The sequence below is a fragment of the Pecten maximus genome, chromosome 11 (assembly GCF_902652985.1).
Source record: "Pecten maximus chromosome 11, xPecMax1.1, whole genome shotgun sequence".
Lineage (NCBI taxonomy): Eukaryota > Metazoa > Mollusca > Bivalvia > Pectinida > Pectinidae > Pecten > Pecten maximus.
This window is the reverse complement of record NC_047025.1, coordinates 19318326-19343515: the sequence shown is the minus strand read 5'-3', so window position 1 is coordinate 19343515 and position 25190 is coordinate 19318326. Positions and strand designations below refer to the sequence as shown.

General features: G+C 38.9%; 3 protein-coding genes across 3 annotated transcripts in view; all 3 read right to left on the bottom strand.

Annotated features, from left to right (window-relative positions):
* The window catches only part of LOC117337320, a 50388-nt gene extending 43371 nt beyond the window's left edge, over window positions 1-7017 (bottom strand). The window contains exons 1-2 of the mRNA XM_033898239.1: window positions 1569-7017; window positions 823-1052 (exon numbers count right to left, since the gene is read on the bottom strand). Of these exons, the coding sequence (XP_033754130.1) occupies window positions 823-1052; window positions 1569-6987 (5649 nt within the window). The 5' untranslated portion in view covers window positions 6988-7017. The remainder of the gene's footprint in view (window positions 1-822; window positions 1053-1568) is intronic.
* LOC117338488 (serine-rich adhesin for platelets-like) lies at window positions 7014-8922 on the bottom strand. The gene is made up of 2 exons (XM_033899844.1): window positions 7120-8922; window positions 7014-7025 (listed from the first exon to the last, which is right to left on the bottom strand). The coding sequence occupies exons 1-2, from the start codon at window positions 8920-8922 to the stop codon at window positions 7014-7016; spliced, it is 1815 nt and encodes a 604-aa protein (XP_033755735.1).
* The window catches only part of LOC117338487, a 28326-nt gene continuing 12001 nt past the window's right edge, over window positions 8866-25190 (bottom strand). Inside the window, exons 4-8 of the mRNA XM_033899843.1 lie at window positions 17415-17605; window positions 14994-15103; window positions 12700-12741; window positions 12145-12267; window positions 8866-11206 (exon numbers count right to left, since the gene is read on the bottom strand). Of these exons, the coding sequence (XP_033755734.1) occupies window positions 8936-11206; window positions 12145-12267; window positions 12700-12741; window positions 14994-15103; window positions 17415-17605 (2737 nt within the window). The 3' untranslated portion in view covers window positions 8866-8935. The remainder of the gene's footprint in view (window positions 11207-12144; window positions 12268-12699; window positions 12742-14993; window positions 15104-17414; window positions 17606-25190) is intronic.

The following is a 25190-nucleotide window of genomic DNA, read 5'->3' as shown; positions in this document are numbered from 1 at the left end:
CTATGTAATGTTATGGATACAATGTATAATATAGGTAACATTGAGGGCATCACTTACAATGATGGACAGACACATTATGGTTGTCTTTAGGATGGTAAGTAGGTATATTGTGTACGAGTCCATCACTTGAGACTTACTGATGGACAGACCAATTATGGTTATCTGTAGGATGGTAAGTAGGTATATTGTGTATGAGTCCAATGTGTCATGTCATCTGTGTAAAGTGACCAATGTTTTTTGGAACCCAATTTTTTTGTGATTCCTTAAAGAATAATTTTACAGTTTGTCTATATATTTCTATTTCACTTGTTACAGCTGCAATGACATTTCAGGGAGTATACAACCCCACAGTTTTACTAATTTTCTTGTTATAATTGTTTATTTCCTGAACATACTGAATCATGTCATGAGAAGCTGTAATAACAAAAAGTTGGTATTTTCCAGTAAAGTTATCTAACCATGACCAGTAACATATATACATGTACTATATCTTATTATATGTCCCTGCCATGACGGATACCTCCCATTAGTAGTTTCTTCTTCTTTAATCTCAACTGGTTAAATGGAATTATACAAACATGGCCTTAATTAAGCTTGGATAAATCTGAGGTTTATGGACCGGGAGGGCCACAAATTCTGAAAACATCAGACACATTCAATGTCTGGACACACATTCTGTTACAATCAAAAGTGATATTTCCACAATACATACTATTCTGTATTTCTGGTGACTCCAAATCATATAACGTTCTTGATGATTCCCAAACACAGAACATTCTAACGTTAAAAGTTCCGTCATATTTTTAGCGTAAAAATGTTTACCTCTGGTATTATAGTACTATCCAACTCTGGTCTACTCCTCATCTCCGTGTCCGTGTGATCTTCATCACTCTCAATGGTAGATTTGTCATCATCCTTCTCAACATCTGCGGATGTTTCTTCAGCTAATCCCAAATTTGCCGTCACCATGTCATCACTAAATGAGACTGGCAGAGAAGAATCTTCACCAAATTCCTCAGAATTGAAAATATCTTGTACCGAAGACTCATGACCTATAATAATTAATTTTTTTGGAATAAAGATAGGGTACCGCATATTTAAGTTTAATTTTTGGTTCCCATGAAAATATTCAATAATTTCTATTTTTTCCTGGATTGAATTTATCTTGGATTTAATAGGTACTAGTCTATAACTTACAAATATGGTGTTATCCCGAACTGACACGACAAGAAGGTGATTTAATGCAGGATAATTCAGAAAAAAACAACTTTTATTACTTATACAGCAAGTTACTTCACAAATTTGGTATTAATGCAAAGCTCATAACTAAGACAATCCAGAAAAAATCTAAACAGGGAACAAAAACTGAGTGCAAAAACCTAGGAATCCATCTTTAAATTATCTACAAACAATTTTAAATATAAATGACCTAGATCGTAAGATGTTTTTGTGTGAGAACATTTATCAGAGTCAGGATTACAATAAATAAACACTGTTATATGTTACTCTAGTAAGACAAAAATCATCATACATATACTTGTATACAGGTAGGATTATATAATACAAACCTGATTCAGTTCTGTGAATTCTCTCCTCTTTTTCAATGTCATCCAGTTGGTCATCTCGGATGTCCTCCATAAGGTCACCTTGAAGGTCACTACCTTCAGAAGAGGTTTTGGCTAGATTCAGAGCCACTAACTTAGTTTCACTCTGTTTCAGTTTATTCCTCCCTTTCTGTGCTGAATTTGTTGGACTTGTTAACTTTGAAGGACCATCATTATCAGACTCGCTGTCACTTATCAATTCAATAACCTCTTCCTCACAACATTTTCTGTTCCCACTTTTCTTTCTTCGAGGTTGTCGTTTAAATTTTGACGGTGTTTGTTTCTTTTCTGGGGTTTTGGTTTTGTTTCTGATTGGTGATTTCTTCCTTCTCCTTTTTCTGGGTGAACATTTCCTTTCCTCCGACTGGTCCTCTAAACTGGACAATGATGTACTCATCTCCAACATAGGTGAATCTCTTCCACGTAAGAATGATCTGGTGTTTCGACTAGAAAATGGTGAGTACAATCTTGTCTTAATTACCACAGGCGGACACCCTGTGTCTACGTCCTCTGTAGAGGATGAACTGGAATCATCTACTCGGGGCACCTGCTCCTGTTTTACACTCACTTCCACCGTAAACTCGGATTTAACTTTGGATTTTGTCTTCTCTTCTCTCAGAAACACAACCTCCGGTAAACTATCACTAGAGTCCGATATTATGATTTCATTCTTACTAGGAGATACATATGTAGGGATGGTATCCATGGTACGATTGGATTCATCCACTGAGGAATCGGTCTCAAAATCTGGGAGGGGACAGTAATTTATAGAGCTCACATCAGTGTATTCTGTATTCTGCTCTGTCGTTTCAGTTACTATAGAATCCAACTGATCACAGAAGTTCTCATCAGGAGGCGAGAAATCCTCCGAGTTATTGATGCTTTTTTCAAGACTACTGTTCTTCTCTGCCAATTCCGACTCACCAGAGTCCTTTGAAGTTTCTACAGGTGATGTTGGCGATTCCTCCAATTCTTGTTTAGGACGGAACTGGTCTTCGGTCAAAATATCCTCTTCTTCAGTACTTGTGCCTTTCAAAACACCATCTTTCAAATCGTTTCCTCCCATGGAATCCAGCTCATCAGAACTTACAAGTGTGATAATAGAAATATCAGAGGAATCCATGCTACCTAGGCTGTATGTTTTTGACTTGGGTTCCAGATTGGGTATATTACTGAGGTTTTCTTCCGTTACAATCTGACATTCTTTGAGTTTTTGACTTCCTTCTGCTTTCTTGGGAGATTTCTTACCAGTGAATGTGACTGATTCTTCCAGTGATTCCGAGTCAGATGTACATCGCGCTTGGTCATCCCAATAACAGTCTGTACCATGACTTCCATTCTCTGATGAGAGTTTCAACAAATCACTCTCCTGATTTGAATTTGATGTCAAATGTTCCTCACATCGAGAATCTGTTGGAGCCAAGATTGATTCTGAATCAGATTGACCATCTTGTTTCTCTTCCTCATTTGAAGTACAACACAATGTTTCCAATGGGGCCAGCAAGGATTCTGAGTTCTGTGTGTCAGTACAGGATGACTCTGAACATGCTGATGACTCTGAACATGCTGTAATGGCGGGCGTGCTGTCTTCGGTAAGGTCCCGATTTTCGGCCATATAGTCGTTTGTATCTTGGTTCTTTGCCAAAACATTCTCATTTGGAATATTAAATGTATTAGCTTGTGTCAATTCCTCTTCAGAAGTGTCTGTGTCCTTGTTCTCATCTACAGATGTCTGGGTAGGAGATTCTTCAGCAAGCTGGAATACTTGATCTCGAGTTTCTGATGGGGTGGTATCTTCGGAATAATTATCCAAACATGGATTGAATCCCTGTGATTCTCTCGAAACATCACAGTCATCTGACATGTTGATGTCTTTGTCATCATGACTAAATTCTTTATACATAGTTTCATTTTTGTATGTATCACTCCTTATTTCCTCTTTACAGTGGATTTCAATGCTGGCACCTGATTCTGTAGAATTACACCCTTCAATTGTTATGTGTACACTTTCATCATTGCAATCACTTACAAGTACCTCCTCTGCTACACAATCTGGATCTGTTGGAGAAGCAGAGTTTAGTTCTTCATTTCCTTTCTTGGGCTCCTGATCTGGTGAATGAGTCGATGTCTGCCCTGATGATTCTGTGAGCACACCCAGGGAATGAGTCGATGTCTGCCCTGATGATTCTGTGAGCACACCTAGGGAATGAGTCGATGTCTGCTCTAATGATTCTGTGAGCACACCTAGGGAATGAGTCGATGTCTGCTCTAATGATTCTGTGAGCACATCCAGGGAATGAGTCGATGTCAGCTCTGATGATTCTGCGAGCACATCCTGTGAATGAGTCGATGTCTGCCCTGATGATTCTGTGAGCAAATCCTGTGAATAAGTCGATGTCAGCTCTGATGATTCTGCGGGCACATCCAGTGAATAAGTCGATGTTTGCCCTGATGATTCTGCGAGCACATCCAGGGAATGAGTCGATGTCTGCCCTGATGACTTTGTGAGCACATCCAGGGAATGAGTCGATGTCAGCTCTGATGATTCTGTGAGCACATCCTGTGAATGAGTCGATGTCTGCTCTAATGATTCCGAGAATGCAGAGTTTCTACTGAAAACACAACTGTTAGATTTAGAAGTCTTCAACATAGAGCACTTGTTCATATCTTCTCTTTCTTGTGAAGAATCCATGTCTTCTTCAGTGTTATCGTCATCCTTAGGATCATCGGATTGCTCTTTTGATATCACCATAGGTTTCACTTGTTTGTCCTTCAGAGAAAAGAAACGTTTCACTATCTTGGAAATATTCTCTTTTCTCAGCTTCTTTTTTGTATAGACTGATTTTTCAGAAGACAGTACTTTGTCTTTGATGCTAAAGAATTTTGACAAGGTAGTTTTCACATTTTGATACCATGCCTTCCTTTTCTTCTTTTCTGTGTGTTCTTCATGCTCAGAGCTGCTATCAGATAACGTCCGCTTTCTCTTTCGATGAGCAAGTTTACACGAGACAGTGTCATCAAAACAGCTGTCCAACTGCTGGACGGTTTCCTTATTCATCTCCTGTGGACATGGATCTTTGATATCCAGTTGTGTTTCCTGTCCAGTGGTTTCACTGTCAACAGAACATTGCATCTCCTCTGAACACGGACCTCTGATCTCCACTTGGGAGTCTTGTCTGGAAGTTTCATTGCTCAAAGAACATTTTTCTACCTTGGTATTCAATCTGATGGTTTCAGTACTCGGTACACAATGCGTCTCCTCTGAACATGAATGCTTTGTCTCGATATCGGACTCCTGACAGGTCTTTTGCTTGATCACAGAACACTCTTTCTCTGTCACAACACCAGAGCAGTGTCTGTTGGTGTCTATCAAATGCAAGTTCTGTTGCCCTGAAGACAGTATTTCCTCTGCTACATCAACCAAATCCTCTTCTAGGGCCTCCATTTGCGTTGGAGATCTTCTGTCCACTTTCTGGATTGGTATTTTGATACTGGTTTTCGCTCCAGCTGACACATCCTCAGCCATATCAGGTGACACATCCTCCGACACACAAAGTAAATTTGCTGACGTGTCACAAGGTATATCAGTTGACACAGGAACATTTGCCGACTTCGTCAGGGACACATTGGTTGATACAACATCTGTCACATCCACAGACACATAGGGAGACATGTCCACTGACACATCTGTTGATACAACCGTAGACATATGTGGTGATGAACGATTAGTTGACACATTGGCAGGACACAGTTCATCAGAGGGACAGCCATCACTAATCTTGTCAAATGAATCGCCACTACCTAGCTTTCTGCCATCTACTTCCCAGCAACAGATCAAATCACTCTCGCTAAATTGTGAGGCATAACTATCTGTTTGTGGGAGACTAGATTCCAGTGAACTTTCCTGATGGGAATCAGTGCGTTTTTTGTCGATAGTATCACACCTCCCTGTTTTAACATTACTTTCTTCCATGTTGTCTTCTATTTCATCAATGTTTGGAACACTTTTCTGACAGACTGGGTGATTCTTGGATGGTATTTCATAAGAATATCTTTCCTGAAGGTTACAGTTTTCGTCTACACCGATGCTTTGAACACTTTTCTGACAGACTGGGTGATTCTTGGTGGGTATTTCACAAGAATATCTTTCCTGAAGGTTGCAGTCATCGTCTACACTGATGCTTTGAACACTTTTCTGATGGACTGGGTCATCCTTGGATGCTGTCTCACAGGAGCTTCTTTCAGGGAGGATGATGTTTCCATATGTAGAATAATTCTTGGAAATTTTTTCGTCTTTCAATGGAAAATTGCTGAACATATTTTCCTTTGATTTTGTAGCCTCAGTAAAAACCTCTCCAGAGATAGGAGTACAACCAGAAACATCTTTTATTCCCCCGTTGCAATCCTTCCCCAGAATTTGGTTGTCTACTACAAACACAGGTGGGATGTCCTTTATATCCTGAAGAGACAGGGAGATATCTTCAAGGTCGGAAGTGTTGTCAACAGAAGATATAGAATCTTCAAGACAACTGATCATGTCTGAAGCGTCGGTTTTGTCTTTCCGTCTCTTGCTAGCTGGAGACATAAATACTTCCTCATTATTGTTATTTTCGTTGGTCTTGGCTAGGGGAGAGATACTCTGGCAAAAGTCTTGTAGGGCCTGTATCTTTTCAGAGATTGGTGAGGTACTACCAGCAGAGCCAGATTCATTGATAACGGGACTGTCACCTCCTTCATCAGTCACCATACTCCTCTCTGAAGGAGAGGTCTCGAGTGCACGTTCTACACGTATATTCCCTTCTGAAGGAGAGGTCTTGGGTACAAGTTCTATACCAGTCACTTTGGCTGTCTCTTCTTCTATTTCTGCCAAGGAACTCTCCTGTATCTGCTTTGTTGGAATAATTCCATCTATTTCAGCCTCTATATTGCTATCACTAGGAGAACCATTTTGTTTCTGTTCAGCAGTTGTTATACCATCTTTCACAGTCTCCTGAAGAATCTGTTCATCACGGGTCATGTTAGATGTCTTCATCTCCATAATCTCATCTTTTGGGAAAGAAACTTCAAGAATCTGTTCATCATGGTTCATACCCTTTGTTTGAGCCTCTATGTTGCTGTCTGCCAAGGAACTCTCCTGTAGCTGGTCTGTGGTCTTGTTGTCATCTGTTTCAGCATTCATATTCTCATCTGTTGATTCAGAAACCTCCAGAACTTTTTCAGAAGCTACATCATCTGTCTCAGTGACCATATTTCCATCAGTTGTGGTACCCTCCTTAACCTGTTCAGCAGATGTCATTCTATCCATCAAAGATTCTATACTGCCATTTTTTGTATCGGTACCCAATATCTGTTCCCCACAAACGTCTTCTGCTTCAGCCTCCATACTCTCATCTTCTGGTAGAGGACTTTCTATAATCTGTTCTATAGGGGTCACAACCTCTGCTTCACCCTCTATAATCTGTTCTATAGGGGTCACAACCTCTGCTTCACCCTCACCTGTTGGGGAAACCTGTACTTTTTCAGTAGGAGTCGTACCATCTATCTGAGCCTCCATATCACCATCTATCTCTGTACCATCCGTTACTTGTTTCAGGTCCACACCTTCTGTTGTTGTACCCATCTGTATCTGTTCAGCGTGGGTGATCATATCTGTTTGAGCAGCTACCACATTGCTGTCTGTCTTATGACCACCCTGTTTAAGTTCTGGAGTCATGCCTTCTGCTTCAGCCTCCGTATTCTCATTTGCTGGTGGAGTACTCTCCAGAATATGATCTGTCCGGGTTACACCCTCTGTCTCAGCCTCCGCGTTATCATCTGTTGGTGGAGTACTCCCCAGAATGTGATCTGTCGGGGTTACACCCTCTGTCTCAGCCTCCGCGTTACCATCTGTTGGTGGAGTACTCCCCAGAATGTGATCTGTCTGGGTTACACCCTCTGTTTCAGCCTCCGCATTACCATCTGTTGGTGGAGTACTCCCCAGAATGTGATCTGTTGGGGTTACACCCTCTGTCTCAGCCTCCGCGTTACCATCTGTTGGTGGAGTACTCCCCAGAATGTGATGTGTCGGGGTTACACCCTCTGTCTCAGCCTCCGCGTTACCATCTGTTGGTGGAGTACTCCCCAGAATGTGATCTGTAGGGGATACATCCTCTGCTTCAGCCTCTAAATTACCATCGGTCATGGGACCTTCCAGAATCTGTTCTGCAGGAGTTATGCAATTTGCCTTGATACTGTTATCTGTTGAGAAACAACCTGGTAACTGTTCAGAAGCGGTCACTCTTTCTGACTCAGCTATACTTATGTCTGTTGACAGAGAGCTCTCAATCCGCTCCTGGAGTTTCTCAGCACTAGAACTAGAAGTCTGACTACCAGATTGCTGAATCTGTTCAGCACTAGAACTAGAAGTCTGACTACCAGACTGCTGAATCTGTTCAGAACTAGAACTAGAAGTCTGACTACCAGACTGTTGAATCTGTTCAGAACTAGAACTAGAAGTCTGACTACCAGACTGCTGAATCTGTTCAGAACTAGAACTAGAAGTCTGACTACCAGATTGCTGAATCTGTTCAGAATTCACTGTCTCCTTATTGGCAGGTTCCTCTTTATATATAACACCTTTCTCTACGTCAGCACGTTGTCCAATCTGTATATCATCATCCTTTTCGTCAGCATTTCCTGAGGTTGAGGCGACTTTTTTCTGTCCTTTGCTTTTTGACTTCTCAGTATCATTATCTATTGCACCGGTGTTATCAGGAATCTCATGTGGACTGTTACTACTGATCATCAGTGGCTGCTCAACTTTATCTTCTTGGTGTGTTATATCTTCTGTTTGATCACGTATAACTGATTTCGTTGATGTCAATGTGCTGCTGTCAATTCCTTTCTCTTGATCAGATGTCATTGAGACTGGATCTAGTCTTGGCTCTACAAGGTCTAAAGACGCTATTACAGAACTAACCCTATTTCTGTGAACACTTCCATCCACCTCGTCGGCTCTGACAGGTAGATCACTGGCAGGATTCTCATTAGCCATTTCAGAACATCTGGGGTGCAGTAGAATATCTCTGGTTTCTTCCTGTAGTTTAATATTTTCACTTGCTGAATGGCTGTTTTGATTCATCTCTACTCCATCAACATTTGTATGTTCCATGTTTTCAAGATCTGAGAAACAATCAATGTCACTGTTCGATTTGTCAGTATCCACTGTAACCTTGCGTGTATCTCCTGCATTAGCACTTGAGTCATGATCAGCATTTTTACTGCCTTCACCTACATTCACAATATTTTCTAGATCATACTCGTTCGGACAGGACAACATTTTGTCAAATGGATCATCTGGTTCTTTGACAGCAAGGGTGAGAATCATCTGCCGATCTGGGATTGACATCAACCACAATTGGTATATTAGTTTCATTCTTGATCTGTTCTACTGCCTGGATTGGAGAGTCGACATCTTTAAATATCTCTTTATTGACTTTTGCTTCATCATCTTCATCCTCTATGACCATGTCAAAAGAATTGGTATTGTGTTTGTCTGCTGACCCTCCAAGCTGCTCAAGTTCTTCATCATTGAATGTCTTTTCTAGATTTTCCTGCACAGAATTTGGAGAATCATCCTTGACAACATCTGTTTCAACCTCATGATTTGTACTATAGGCAGACTTGCAAACAAGAGACACAACTTCTTTTTCCATTTCTGAATTTTCTGAAGAATTTTTCACATTTTCCTCTGGTAAATCTATGTCTTCATTTAAAACTGGTGTTGCTGAATCTGCAAAGTCAATTTTGGTCAGAAGTCTTCCATTACAAGTTACTTCTGTGATATGAGATTGGACCCCTGCTGGAGAGTTTTGTTCTTTAACTTCATCCTTGTCAGACATGTAAGACTTGGTAACAGGTTTATCATGATTTTCATCAATGTCTTTTGAAATGTTCTGTTCTGTCTTGTCTAATTGTCCCACGTCACTTCCATCCATATCTTCTGAAATGTCCTGTTCTGTTTCTGTCTTGTCAAATTGTCCATCATCCATTCTTTTAACATCACAGACAGAAATATCTCCTGTCTTATTTAAAGTTTCATCAAAATCATCTGCAGGATCAACATCTAAAACAATTTCAGTTCTGTCCGCATCGTCTGAAACCTGCTCAGTCCTGTCTACATTATCTGATGTGTCCATGCACACCTCTGCTGTGGTGTCTTCAGCAAATTCACTTTCATCCATGTCTGAATCTTCGAACATACCAACATAGTTGTAGTCTTGATTGTCAATTTGAATCATAATTTCTGTTGGGCATTCTGCCGAATCTGTCGATTGACTTGTACATGATTGAACTTCTGAATCCACTTGAATTTCTGGCTGAAGATCAAAAATCTCCAAAACTTTATGGTTCTTTTGAAGACACATGTTTGCATCTAAGCCACTACTTTTCGGAGTTGTTTCTGTAACATTGGACAGATCATCCTGTTTGTTATTATTTACACTAGACATATGTAATTGGAGATCTGTATCTCCCTCATCAGTAGCCAGATCTCGTCTTTGAAGCCTGTCTGTCTGTTGTATGGTATCAGCTACAATACTCTGAGCCATGGGATCTTCTTCTTCATCATGTGCTTGATCAGCAGAATACTGCCTTTTTCGCTGTGAATCTGTGGCAGGAAGTTCATCAACCAGAGGGATAAGAGGAGATGTCTGAATGGCTGCATCCTTCTGTGAAGTTTGATCTGATTGTCCTGCATGTGTTAGGTTCCTTAGTATAGCAGAAGTCTTGGAGATATTTCCTTCTACAGATCTACCATCTTCTGGTGAAACTTGGCTCTTATGTACTGCCTGTTTCGGTTTTGGGGTACTTGTGTTGGGTGGACATGGACAAGTTTCTTTGCCTGACTGGCTATCACCGTTATTTGGCAGATTTGCAACCAATTCAAAACTGTCCTCTACAGATGGGCTAGCACTGTCTAGGCTAGCACTGTCTAGGCTAGCACTGTCTTGGCTAGCACTGTCTAGGCTAGCACTGTCTTGGCTAGCAATGTCTTGGCTAGCACTGTCTTGGCTAGCACTGTCTTGGCTAGCACTGTCTAGGCTAGCACTGTCTTGGAAGTCCTCATCAGAGCAGGAGCATTTGCTGGGATCAATCCCATTTCCCTCTAAACAATCTTGCTCTGTGAGATTAGCACTATTCATAGAAAATTCTCCGCAATAACCAGAATTCCACTCGGAAGGATCTGTAATGCACTTTTCTTCTTCCTGTTGCAATTTGTTTTCTTTCTTTTCAGGTAAGATTTTCACTCTAACATCCCGTTCTGCTGTAGCGCTGGATTCTGTATCCATCTGTTCTGATGAGACACTGGCCGATTCCACAACAGGATGTGAATGTGAAGTATTATTATCAGAAGCTGTTGCTTCTGTATCCAGCCCTTCCCTGGTATCATGTGTGTGAGAAGTGTCTGTATCACAGATCTGTGGACGGTTGCTAACACTGAGAGTAGCTGTTGTGTCCTCAGGAGCAGGAGAGTCTGGTCGACTCTTTACTGTATCACGATTGCTAGGTTCAGATGGGATAGTCGATGGATGATTAAATGATTTCTGTTCATACTCTTCTTTCTACAAAAAAACAAACAAACAAAAATTCAATGCTTTGATAAAATGGATCTGATCCCGTTGAAGCTATTCTTAGTTTTGGTGTGTATTGTTAGGGCTGTAGCACCAACACTATAAATATCAATATCACAAGTGGATGTGCACAACCATTAGGAACTTTGTGAAAATATTTCAATTAAAATTAATTTCATACTTAAGTTCATAATGCTGACAAATACCACATCAATCTATTTGTATTTGGCCTATAGATTAATAAGTCAAGGAATATTCATTACACTAATGCACATGACAATGTGTTCGTTACAAACTATAGAAACTGAGTTTGTCTTCGTTATCACAGTTCATTTCACCAACAATGTTCTATATGTTTGACATTTGTTCTGGCCAGCAACCAGAGTACAGAAAGATATTCATGATGCAGCCATCTTAATTAATCTTTAAGCCCTGACCAATTATCATTCACCAATACATCAATTCTGTTTGCTATGATTTGATGGATCAATGAATTGTTACACATTCTCTTTACTCAACTCCATTGTGACAACTCTTAGACAAGAATCTTGGTTGTATGAATAACATGTCTAAACTGATTATAAACATGTAAATGTGAAACTCTTTCAAGATCACTCATAATTTGGTAGAAATCGGTCCAGTAGTTTGCACTGGGAGATGACATCATGTCATTTGAAGCAAATCAACAAAGGCAACTTCTGATAAAGTCCTTCATCCCTCTGAGGGTCATCCTTTTATTGGAAAAACTCATTACATATTAGTTAAATTAGTACTACATAAGCTTAAGGTTGTGCTTTAAATTTGTGCCAGGTGAGCGAACCAAGGAAGATATATTCTGATGGAGCACGTTTAATTCATAACCAGCAGACATACACTCTGATAAATGTTAAAGACTGACATGATAAATTCTTCCCAATTTGTATGCTTACAAGTTTGAGCACATCCTTAGTCGTTAGCATCTTGGTGGTATTCCTATCTCGCTTCTTGGCACTGGATTTACCAGCATGCACTGGAACTTCTGGTACAACAAAGGAACGACTATCTGAAGGTCTCTGGAAAACCAAACAGAAATCTATAAATTGATGGTTAATGAAATGGATAATGAAACAGTTGGGCCAGGATGATGTTATAGATGGACCACCATTTTGGTGACATCATAGATGAACCTCCAAACTGATGACATCATATATGAACCACACAAATGATATCACAGTAACAAATAGTAGTGACATTATAGAACCTTGTGTAAACAAGTTATGGTCTTTCCAAGAGGGAGATGTGCTCCTCTAAACGTTACCAGTAACAGTGATTTTTTTTTTCTGTTCTAACGATTTGTTGTGAATAGCAGTTTGGGTATGACCATTTGACAAACACAGGCTTACATCAGTTAAGACTTGTGAAATGTACAGATATTTGAATGGATAGCCATAAAATAAACCACTACTGGCTAATAAAGACCTGGAATCTGTCATCTGTATACTTACATGATTCACTATCATCTGACCTGGACAGTTGCATTTTTCAAACTGAAAAAAAAAAAAAAAAAAATCAAATATATAGTACAAATATTTAGAGCAATTTAAAAACAAGAGGCCCAATGGGCCTGTATCGCTCACCTGGCTCTACAGCAAATATGCAGTTGATTGAGGTCATTTCTACAGATACTATGCTGATAACAACTTTATTCACATATCAGAGTAAGCTACGTTTATTCATGTCAATATATTTTCTAGTCCTTCATTCCAGCATACTATTGGAATAAGATCAGGTCTTGGTGACTCTTAGCTCTGAGCATGCTACAAACAAGCCCAATATCAAGTCCCTGGGCCTCTTGGTTATTGAGAAGAAGTCATTTGAAGATTATAACCTATTTGACCCATGTGACCTTGAATGAAGGTCAAGGTCATTTTTTTTTTTTTACAAACTTGGTAGCCCTTCACCCAAGCATGCTTACAGCCCCAATATCAAGTCCCTGGTCCTCTTCGTTATTGAGAAGAAGTTGTTTGAAGATTATAGCCAATTTGACCCATGTGACCTTAAATGAAGGTCAAGGTCATTTATTTTAACAAATTGTAGCCCTTCACCCAAGCATGCTACATGCCCAATATCAAGTCCCTGGGCCTCTTGGTTATTGAGAAGAAGTCGTTTGAAGAATATAACCAATTTTACCCATGTGACCTTGAATGAAGGTCAAGGTAATTTATTTGAACAAACTTGGTAGCCCTTCACCGCAGCATGCTACAGGCCCAATACCAAGTCCCTGGTCCTCTTGGTTGTTGAGAAGAAGTTGTTTGAAGATTATAGCCAATTTGACCCATGTGACCTTAAATGAAGGTCAAGGTCATTTATTTGAACAAACTTGGTAGCCCTTCACCGCAGCATGCTACAGGCCCAATATCAAGTCCCTGGGCCTCTTGGTTTTTGAGAAGAAGTCATTTGAAGATTATAGCTTATTTGACGCCTGTGACCTTGAATGAAGGTCAAGGTCATTAATTTCAACAAACTTAGTAGCCCTTCACCCAAGCATGCTACGGGCCCAAATATGAAGTCCATGGGCCTCTTGGTTATTGAGAAGAAGTCGTTTGAAGAATATAACCTATTTGACCCATGTGACCTTGAATGAAGGTCAAGGTCATTTATTTTAACAAACTTTGTAGCCCTTCACCCAAGCATGCTACATGCCCAATATCAAGTCCCTGGGCCTCTTGGTTATTGAGAAGAAGTTGTTTGAAGAATATAACCTATTTGACCCATGTGACCTTGAATGAAGGTCAAGGTAATTTATTTGAACAAACTTGGTAGCCCTTCACCCCAGCATGCTACAGGCCCAATATCAAGTCCCTGGGCCTCTTGGTTTTTGAGAAGAAGTCGTTTGAAGATTATAGCTTATTTGACCCCTGTGACCTTAAATGAAGGCCAAGGTCATTTATTTGAACAAACTTGGTAGCCCTTCACCCCAGCATGCTACAGGCCTAATATCAAGTCACTGGGCCTCTTGGTTTGTGAGAAGAAGTCGTTTGAAGATTATAGCTTATTTGACCCCTGTGACCTTGAATGAAGGCCAAGGTCATTTCTTTTAACAGACTTGGTAGCCCTTCATCCCAGCATGCTACAGGCCCAATATCAAGTCCCTGGGCCTCTTGGTTATTGAGAAGAAGTTGTTTAAATGAAAAAGTTGACGCCAGACGGCCGGCTGGCCGGCCGGCCGGACGGGACGCCGCACCATGGCATAAGCTCACTTGCCCTTCGGGCAGGTGAGCTAACAAGAGGCACAATTGGTCTGTGTCACTCAACTGCCACTTTATACTTTTAAAGTGTTACACCTTGTTGATATAGTAAGAGTAGGGGCTAATATTGTTTTCTATAAATACTAACCAGAAGCATATGCCTGTGGTTGGTATAAGGTGAAATGTATTTGACTTCAATGACCTTGAAAAATACATTAATGCCCTAGGTTGGCTGCCATTCATCACAGCATATCATTGGCCAATATCACCACTCTACACCTTTTAAGGTTTATACACCTTTTAAGGTTTAAACATATTTAATCCGTGACCCTGGATATAGGTCAAGGTCATTCATTTACACACATTAAGTGGTTCTTCATCCTAGGATGTAACATGCTCAACATTAGGTCTCTGTGCCCCTTGGTTATTGAGAAGAAGTTGTTGAATGGAGGTCAACTTATGGGCTGGTGGCCGGTCTATTATAATTTTCCTATAATGTTCAACAATTTGCGAACCCTTTATCTATAAACTCAAATAAAATCTAAACATACCAAGAACTGATATTCAGAGTCAGGCTGGAGCTTCCGTATTCCAGCTGGGATTTTGGCACCTTGTGGATGGCCAAACGTCACTCTATCCCCTTCATGTAACACCACATTGTCTGTAATAAAGAATATATTATTTTAATCAATGAAACCAATGCATAGGTAATGATTGCCGTTTCCTTAAATATCTCCACAACTAAAACATTCTACTAAATACCCAAAATAATTTATATTTGCTCAAATTATACAAGTTTTAATTGGGGAATTCTTGGTTGCTCAGAGAAACGGATCATTTTTTAGTCATTAGTAAAAAGACATAAGATTGGCCCCTTGACGGAGCCGTTTTTTTTACTTCCTACCAAGTTTGGTTGGAATCCATCCATGGCTTTTGAAAAGAAATGAATTAAAGTAGATGTCAACATTTGGCCCCATTTAGCCCCTTATGGATCCACAACCACTTTTTTCACACAAAATCAAATCTCTAGGGGATGCTTTCTACCAAATTTGGTTAAAATCAGTCAAAGCTGATTTTTTTAACCTTTACAGTGCCCCTGGTGGGCCCCGTTATTGACCTGATTTTCTTTTTTTCGCTTGCAAATTTTGTAGACTTTCCTCTAAGACCCCTCAATATCAATTAAGAAGTCAAGACTGTTAGTTCACGAGAAGATCTTTTAATATATGTCAAATGTCACCCCTTTTCGGTCCCTAACTGAGCTTCTACAGTTAAAACTACAGGGACTATACCCTTTTTGTTTGTAAACTTGAAGCAGCTTTTCATGGGGATGCTTGTGCCAAGTTTGGTTAAAATCTGTCCAGCAGTTCTTGCGAAGAAGTCGAAAATGTAAAAAGTTAATGACAGACGAGACTAGACAAAACATGATAGCAACAGCTAGCTATAGGCCACCATGAGCTATGAACAGGTGACCTAACTAATCATTAATGTCTATTCATCAAGTTTCAGGACAATCAGATTATTAAGGAAGTCTGTCAAAACATGAAACATTAATAAATAATTCAGTAAGTGACCTCAATTTTGACTGCATGTGGCTGAAAAGCAAACTTGTAAATGAGATAATTTTGAGCAAGTGAAGTTGGAAGAGTGATCATGAGCAGTTCTGGACATCAAAAATCTATTTATAGTAACAAAGACCTCACTCAATTTCTTATCCAAGGTGGAAATGCTTGAACAAGAGATGATGGTTGTGATAAAGTTATGAAGTTTCAGGACAATCAGTTAATGAAGTCTACAAAGAGGGTCTCACTTTTGATCCCAGGTAGTTGAAACACAGACTCATACAAGACTCAAGAGATGATGTTTGTAAGTGTATGAAGCTTCAGGACAACTGGATCATTAATGAAGATGGTAGAGGATATTGTTTGGTTATGTACAAGCCTATCCCTAGATATTTCAAATGGCCGATTCACTGAAAAGTCGGAATTTTTTTTTTCAGAGTCCAGAATCCAATGAACTGGGAATTCTTAAGCGGTAAATAGTGAAATTGGGAACAAGACACCCAAGGGCCTTAACAGTCATCTAACTCTAGATCTTAAGACCCTTGTACTATATATACATGCTCAGTAGTGAGTATATTGGTACTGTAAGCCATATGCATGGTGGCCATCTAGTATTTCGGACTGACCAGAAAATTAACAATACTTAGTCAGGACTATCTCAAGATCATTTAAGATAAGTTAGGACTGAATCCTACCGGTGGAACTTAAGAAGTTTAAAAAAGGTGCTGTTCAGGAAAACCATGATTGCACATTCATGTTACAAAATGGCCACCATACCTGTCATGTTTACAAGGCCATAAATTAACAACACTTTGTTGGCTCCCCTTACTAAATATCGCTACTAATTTTCAGCTCAATAATACCATTAGACCTGGAGAAGAAGTTTAAAATGTATTTTTCAAGATGGTGGCCATCTTTGATTTCAGACCAACCTGAAAAGTAAAAACACTAGGTCAGGACCATCTCAGGATTATTTCAGGTAAATTAGAGCTGAATACCACTGGTGGAACTTGAGAAGTTTGAAATGTGAAAAGTTTACTGAAGGCAGGCGATGGCGGACAAAGCACGATGGCTATAGGTCATCCTGACCCTTCTTAAAATATTAATGGTGACATTGACCTTAACCTGAAAATCCTGAAACTACAAATTGTCAAAGATACTGTCATTTATAATTGTGTGATATTTTATCAAAAAGGAATGGAGCTACTAAAATGCTGACAAACATTGGCATTTTGTACAAGACAGAGTGAGAGGAAACCTTTAGTTCCTCTGGTTTCACTGCAGGGCTTTTTCTCACTGGTTTGCGAACCTTTCTGATGGGCATGGGTCCGTTATTCGACCCAAGTTCTACTGTAGGGGATAATGAATACCACAGAACAGCAGTTAAAACTTCAATAAAAAATGTTTACTTACGTAGAATTTTCAAGTTGTTGACAAAAACACCATTCATACTGTCATCAAACAGTTTGTGATTATTGCTCGGAGTTCGTATCACCACTCTTGCATGGTTTCGGGAAATGTACATACGACGCATTTCTGATGCTGAATCAATTATATAGGTGGACTGAGCACTTTTCCCAATCATAGTGGTGACTTCAAAAAAACTGAAAACAATGAAGGATAGTATTAATGAATTAATAGATTTTTTTTTTAAATTCAAAGTACATGTAATTATATAACAATGAAGGCAGTTATCAATTTCAACATGAGTTAGACATTGATGGATACAAGAGGCCAAGAGGGCTTGTACCACTCACTTATTTCAGTGATTTCAAAGAAAGTCCTCTTTTCTAACCTGGTGTCTTGCCCCTCCAACTCCCCTGCCAGTCACTCCTTTTAAACAACATTGGATCTCCTTTAGGATCATACTCCAGACCAAATTTGATCAAAATCCATTAAAGTTACTGTAATTTCAATGGTTTACCTCTTATATCCCATTTGGAAGCTGCCCCTTAGGCCCAAGAGGTTAGATCTACTGTTGATACAAAATTGGTTGCCTTTCACACTTCAGACCAAATCAATTCCTATAGTAAAAGGATTTCAGATTTGCTATATTTCCGCTATTTAGCCTCGCCCCTCATGATAAACCCCCTTGAGGGTCAGTCCTACCACTTGTGAAATTTTGCAACCCTTCTAGCTTTTTAGGGATGCTATCATCAAATTTGAGCGACATCCCTGGGTTAGTTCCTGAGAAGAAGTTGTTTAAAGTAATATAGCCAAATTGCCCTTTCTTGTCCTGTCCTTAGTCCCCCAATACCCAATCCTACCATTTGTATAATTCTGAATCCCCCACCACCTATATAAGGATGCTTCCAGTCAAATTGTGTTAAAATTCTGATCGGTGGTTAAGAAAAAGAAGTTGTTAAAAGAAATTGTTGATGTACAGACAATGGAAGACTGATGATGGAAGCCAAAGTATGGCATAGCTCGTGATCACCTTAGTCCTTTGGACCCAGTGAGCTAAAATAAATCGCTGCCAACTAAAAATTTTTGAGAAGTTTCCTTCAGATTAACAATTGAAAGCTCACACAATCACAAATACCTAAGAATCTTGCATTTGTAATCCGTAACACAGTGTCTTAAATATTACCAAGTGATATCATTTCATTGTAAGCCAAAAAGCAACTGAAGTTTATCAAACTTTCAGTAAATATAAGACTGTTTAAAAGGTTGTACATCTCCAACAACAAGGGCCCAATGGGCCCGAATCGCTCACCTGCAATGCAGTGATCTGTTCATATATGGATCTTGCAGTTATTTGAAAGCATGCTACAGGACCAATATAATGTCTCTGTGCACTTTGGCTATTCACTAAAAGTGACCTTGAATGTGAGTCAGGGTCATTCATTTGAAAAAAACTTGGTAGCCCTTCACCCCAGCATGCTACAGACCCAATATCAACTCCATGGGACTCTTGGTTATTGAGAAGAAGTCATTTAAATATTTCAGCCTTTTTGACCCCTTTATAAAGGTCAAGGTCATTCATTTGAACAAAGTTGGTAGCACTTCACCCCAGCATGCTACAGACCTAATATCAACTCCCTGGGATGCTTGGTTATTGAGAGGAAGTCATTTAAGAAGTTTAGCCTTTTTGACTCCTGTGACCTTGAATGAAGGTCAAGGTCATTCATTTGAACAAACTTGAGAGCCCTTCATCCCAGCATGCTACAGGCCAAAAATTAGGTCTCTGGGACTCTTGGTTATTGAGAAGAAGTCGTTTTAAAGATTTTTGCCTTTTTGACTGCTGTGACCTTGAATGAAGGTCAAGGTCATTCATTTGAACAAACTACGTAGCCCTTTACCCCACCATGCTACAGACCCAATATCAACTCCCTGGGACTCTTGGTTATTGAGAAGAAGTCGTTTAAAGATTTTAGCCTTTTTGACTCCTGTGACCTTGAATGAAGGTCAAGGTCATTTATTTTAACAAAATTGGTAGCCCTTCACCCCAGCATGCTACAGGCACACTATCAATTCCCTGGGTCTCTTGGTTATTGAGAAGAAGTCATTTAAAGATTTTAGCCTTTTTGACCCCTGTGACCTTGAATGAAGGTCAACTTTATTCATTTGAACAAACTTGGTAGCCCTTCACCCCAGCATGCTACAGGCCCAATATTAGGTCTCTGGGATGCTTGGTTATTGAGAGGAAGTCATTTAAGAAGTTTAGCCTTTTTGACTCCTGTGACCTTGAATGAAGGTCAAGGTCATTCATTTGAACAAACTTGAGAGCCCTTCATCCCAGCATGCTACAGGCCAAAAATTAGGTCTCTGGGACTCTTGGTTATTGAGAAGAAGTCGTTTTAAAGATTTTTGCCTTTTTGACTGCTGTGACCTTGAATGAAGGTCAAGGTCATTCATTTGAACAAACTAGGTAGCCCTTTACCCCACCATGCTACAGACCCAATATCAACTCCCTGGGACTCTTGGTTATTGAGAAGAAGTCGTTTAAAGATTTTAGCCTTTTTGACTCCTGTGACCTTGAATGAAGGTCAAGGTCATTTATTTTAACAAACTTGGTAGCCCTTCACCCCAGCATGCTACAGGCACAATATCAATTCCCTGGGCCTCTTGGTTATTGAGAAGAAGTCGTTTAAATTTTTTTAGCCTTTTTGACCCCTGTGACCTTGAATGAAGGTCAACTTTATTCATTTGAACAAACTTGGTAGCCCTTCACCCCAGCATGCTACAGGCCCAATATTAGGTCTCTGGGCCTTTTGGTTATTGAAAAGAAGTTGCTTGAATGGAAAAGTTGACGCCGGACAGATGGCCGGACGGCCAGACGGATGACGGACAGACGCCGCGCCACGGCATAAGCTCACTTGCCCTTTGGGCAGGTGAGCTAAAAAGTAACTATGATCCACTGAAAACAAGAATAGCGTGTTGTATCTTTATACTACCAAAATGTTATACTTTACCCCATTACCATACTCCAAAAGTTTGAAATTATTATTTTTTATTCATCATTTTGAGATTATCTTTTATTTACCAGTTTGAGATTATCTTTTTTTATTTATCAAACTGAAAGTGAAACAAGAGGCCCAATGGGCCTGTATCGCTCACCTGGCTCTACAGCAAATTTGCAGTTGATTGAGGTCATTTCTACAGATACTATGCTGATAACAACTTTATTCAAATATCAAAGCTAGGTTATGTGTGTCAATACATTTTTTAGTCCTTCATTCCAGCATACTATTGGCCTAAGATCGGGTCTTGGCTCTTGGCTCTAAGCATGCTACAGACAGGCCCAATATCAAGTCCCTGGGCCTCTTGGTTATTGAGAAGTCGTTTGAATATTATAACCTATTTGACCCATGTGACCTTGAATGAAGGTCAAAGTCATTTATTTTAACAAACTTGGTAGCCCTTCACCCCAGCATGCTACAGGCCCAATATCAAGTCCCTGGGCCTCTTGGTTATTGAGAAGAAGTCATTTGAAGATTATAGCCTATTTGACCCATGTGACCTTGAATGAAGGTCAAGGTCATTTATTTTAACCAACTTGGTAGCCCTTCACCCCAGCATGCTACAGGCCCAATATCAAGTCCCTGGGCCTCTTGGTTAATGAGAAGAAGTCGTTTGAAGATTATAACCTATTAAACCCATGTGACCTTGAATGAAGGTCAAGGTCATTTATTTTAACAAACTTGGTAGCCCTTCACCCCAGCATGCTACAGGCCCAATATCAAGTCCCTGGGCCGCTTGGTTATTGAGAAGAAGTTGTTTGAAGATTATAGCCTATTTGACCCCTGTGACCTTGAATGAAGGTCAAAGTCATTTATTTTAACAAACTTGGTAGCCCTTCACCCCAGCATGCTACAGGCACAATATCAATTCCCTGGGCCTCTTGGTTATTGAGAAGAAGTCGTTTGAAGATTATAGCCTATTTGACCCATGTGACCTTGAATGAAGGTCAAGGTCATTTATTTTAACCAACTTGGTAGCCCTTCACCCCAGCATGCTACAGGCCCAATATCAAGTCCCTGGGCCTCTTGGTTATTGAGAAGAAGTTGTTTGAAGATTATAGCGTATTTGACCCCTGTGACCTTGAATGAAGGTCAAAGTCATTTATTTTAACAAACTTGGTAGCCCTTCACCCCAGCATGCTACAGGCCCAATATGAAGTTCTTGGGCCTCTTGGTTATTGAGAAGAAGTTGTTTAAATGAATCAAAGTACTGGAAGTACTGTAAACGAACATTATTGTTTAATGCAAAATCAGTAATCTTCTAAGTTTAAAGCCGATAAATTTACTGATATTGGTTTAGGAATTAATTGCAAATAATTTGAAATGTTTGCAGCTGTTCTGATACGATTGAACACATGCATGTTTCTGTAAGGTCCTAATTGAAATTGGAAGTTTGTTGATCTATCTTGGATGGATGAAAATAAAATATGTCTTTCTTTCGGGAAGGCATCATCAGTTATAATACAGCCAGGACTCTGTGACCTTATTGATGCCAACTTCTAATATGCACTAAATTAAAGCTAGTTCCATCGTTAGTTTAGCATATTTCAACTTAATATGATGAAACACACATAAAGAACTACTGAAAACCAAAACCAGAGCTGCTAATCAAGGCTCGGATTAGGAATGTATCCTATTGAAACTGTACTCAAGCATGTATGGTACTTCAAAACAAAAAACTTATAATTACAGTATTGTACACATTGTGATAAAGAATAACAACCATACAAAGACTATCTTCATCAAATGATTCAGCAAACAGGAAAAGAAAACTTCAAGCTTCATTTTCAACTTCAAAGCTGATAACGGTTACAGTCCATTCGATGGGATGACACATTCCCTATTTATTGTCCCTTTCCAATGTTGATCATCCAATCATAGTGAACCACACAGTTCAGCAATGTTATTGCACAAATCACATCCTTTATGTGGAGAGAACAGTTTTCGGGGGTGTTATAAGATTCCATAACTGTGTGCAAATTTGTGAGTCATTCCATATCTATATCTATATATATACCGTACATGTATATATTTACACATATCAAAATTGGAATGACACAGGAGATTTGCAAGTTTAAGTTCACCATCGATCAGTCATAGGAGGTTTACGTAAAATGTTATATTTATTGGGGTAATTAGTAATTTTGATAATATATTTATGAAGCTCTATTCTGTACTTTCTACCAGTGCTTATATTAGAGAATGGACACAATTATATGTTCTCCAATGTCAAAATTAATAATATGTAAAATATTAGGGGTTTATTTGACAGAGATATATTAAAAATTTTTGTAATCATTCGCCATTCAAGGCCTGATTGCCGTCATAGTTGAATTACCAAAATGGACCTGAAATCAATATTTTTAAAAGAGAATGATCTGTGACTTGAATATTTCATAAAAATAATTTAATACATCGTTTATTCACTTCATTCAGATCTTCAGACACAACATAATTTGTGAAGTCATATATAGAAATATATGAACAATTTTGTTATTGATTTATAATTCACACAAGTAAGCACTAGATGTAAGCAGTAAGTATATGTACCGCTATCTACTGGCCTGACTTTGAGTACAGTAGACTACACTCGCTTTGTGGATATTGACAGGATAACATATATTTACATACTAATTCAATTTTAGAATTGTAACTGAATCTTGTAACAGCATGGCACAAATAGTCATCTGAACATTTGTTGTATATTGAAAAAATATTTAAGGTAAATACATTTTATTAACTCATTTGCTTGACTTCAATTTTCAGTTTATCAATCCATCGATTACTCCGTGTTTGAAGTATGGTGTAGTGAGAATTTCAAGTCTTGATCATGACTTGATGAAAATTCTAAATTAACAAATTATTAAAATGAATTTGTTTGAAAAATAACACAAGTTCCACAGCAATATTATATAGAGTATCAATCACAATATATCAGAAGTTATAAAATTACAGATAATAATTAACGGCCGAATATCAAATTAAGTGAATATCACAAGTATTTTTGCATTTGTTTTTAGATAATCCGAATTTCCGTCTTTAAAAAAAAATTACCTAGTAGACGTAGTGCATAGTAAACGTAGCCATGTAACAGCTGGTTTTAATCAGATTGACTTAACATGAACTTAACACCGTCTCAGTAGTTCGTCACAATCGAAAATTTGGTCGTGAATTCGGTATTTTGCAAATTATTTCAAAATACTTCAAGGTAAATGAGAAAAAAGTTCTCGTAAAAATATCGATTTTGGGTCCACTATCGGCCATTTCGGTAATTCAACTCTAACGACAATCGGGCCGCGATTCGCAAATGAATAATTAATTTAAAATTCGGTCAAATAAACCTCTAATATTTTACATATGATACAATCAGGCATTGCAGAACATATATTTTGGTCAATCCTCTGAAAATAATGCCAGTTTATATTATATCATAATTAAGCCCCATTTTTTTTTCGTTTCGGTATTTCCAAGTCCGCTTCACGTGTGGTCCGTTTTAGTAAATACTCTCGTCTTTGCCGAAATAAAAACAAACTATATAGTTGTTCATTTTAAACATGACAACTACCAACCACACGTATCCAAATATGTTATTGTTGATATCATCTGAATATTGCCGTAATTATCTGTCACTTCGATTGTAAACCCCCTGCCAAAGTCATGGAAGAATCGACCAATCAAATTGGTTTAACTTTTGATTTCCATAATCTTGCAGTTACCTCCCTTACAACAGTAAATACGTTCCAAGTATCGCCTACAACAAGCAATCCCGTGCACATAACAAGATATTATCATTTGCATTTGATTATTGGTCATTTTCGTCAAAGGAAATTGATATATGGAAATCGATGACAACGTTAACGCTATGACCAGTCACCCTGACCACAAATGCCACCTAATTGTAAGTCTATACATATGTACAGTTCTTTCTCGCAAACACCGTTAACACGTACAGTAACCTATAGTATGATACAATGTATCGTCTCGTATGCCGTTATTGATATATTTCTTTCTCTAAATTATAGAAATACACACCTAGTTGATAATGATGTAACATTCTAGAATATACATATTACACATTTAAGTAAATTGCAGACATATTTGCTGACCTATGCTATACTGTCAGCCGTTTTGGAATGAACACGGAAGAGCAAAACTTTCTAAACATCCGGAGACGAATGCGCCTGCGCAATAGTTGTTTACATAAATATATTGACCTGGAGTTATTCGCAAAGTTCAGGTTCATTTAGTCTTAACATTTCGCTAGCGTTATGCATTTCTCAAATCGTATGCATCTTGAAAACATCTACTGAATATATTTAAACATTTTAGGTTAAACTACTATATAAAACGAAGATGTTTTGCAGGTAAATTATTTGAAGCGTAAGGCAATGGGGGCAGCCATATTTCATTGAAACAGACAGTAGATGGCGTATTGGTGAAAGTGGTTACCAAATATGGTCATATTTCTCAGCCCAGTTCTTGATGGCAATAACCGAACATTAATGTTCGTTTAAAAAGTTGACGCCGGACGGACAGCCGGCCGGACGACGGACGCCGCACCATGGCATAAGCTCACTTGCCCTTCGGGCAGGTGAGCTAAAAATAATGAATGGCATCCCAAATAATTTTATTGCTACTGAAGTCTTCTAATTAGCAGTCATTGTTAGAAAGCTGTTTTAGCCTATTATTATCATTTTTCATTTGTTAGTGTTAATACGATATATTT

Coding starts and splice junctions, on each gene's coding strand:
- LOC117338488 (XM_033899844.1), bottom strand. CDS start 8,922: ATGTTGTCCTGTCCGAACGAGTATGATCTAGAAAATATTGTGAATGTA.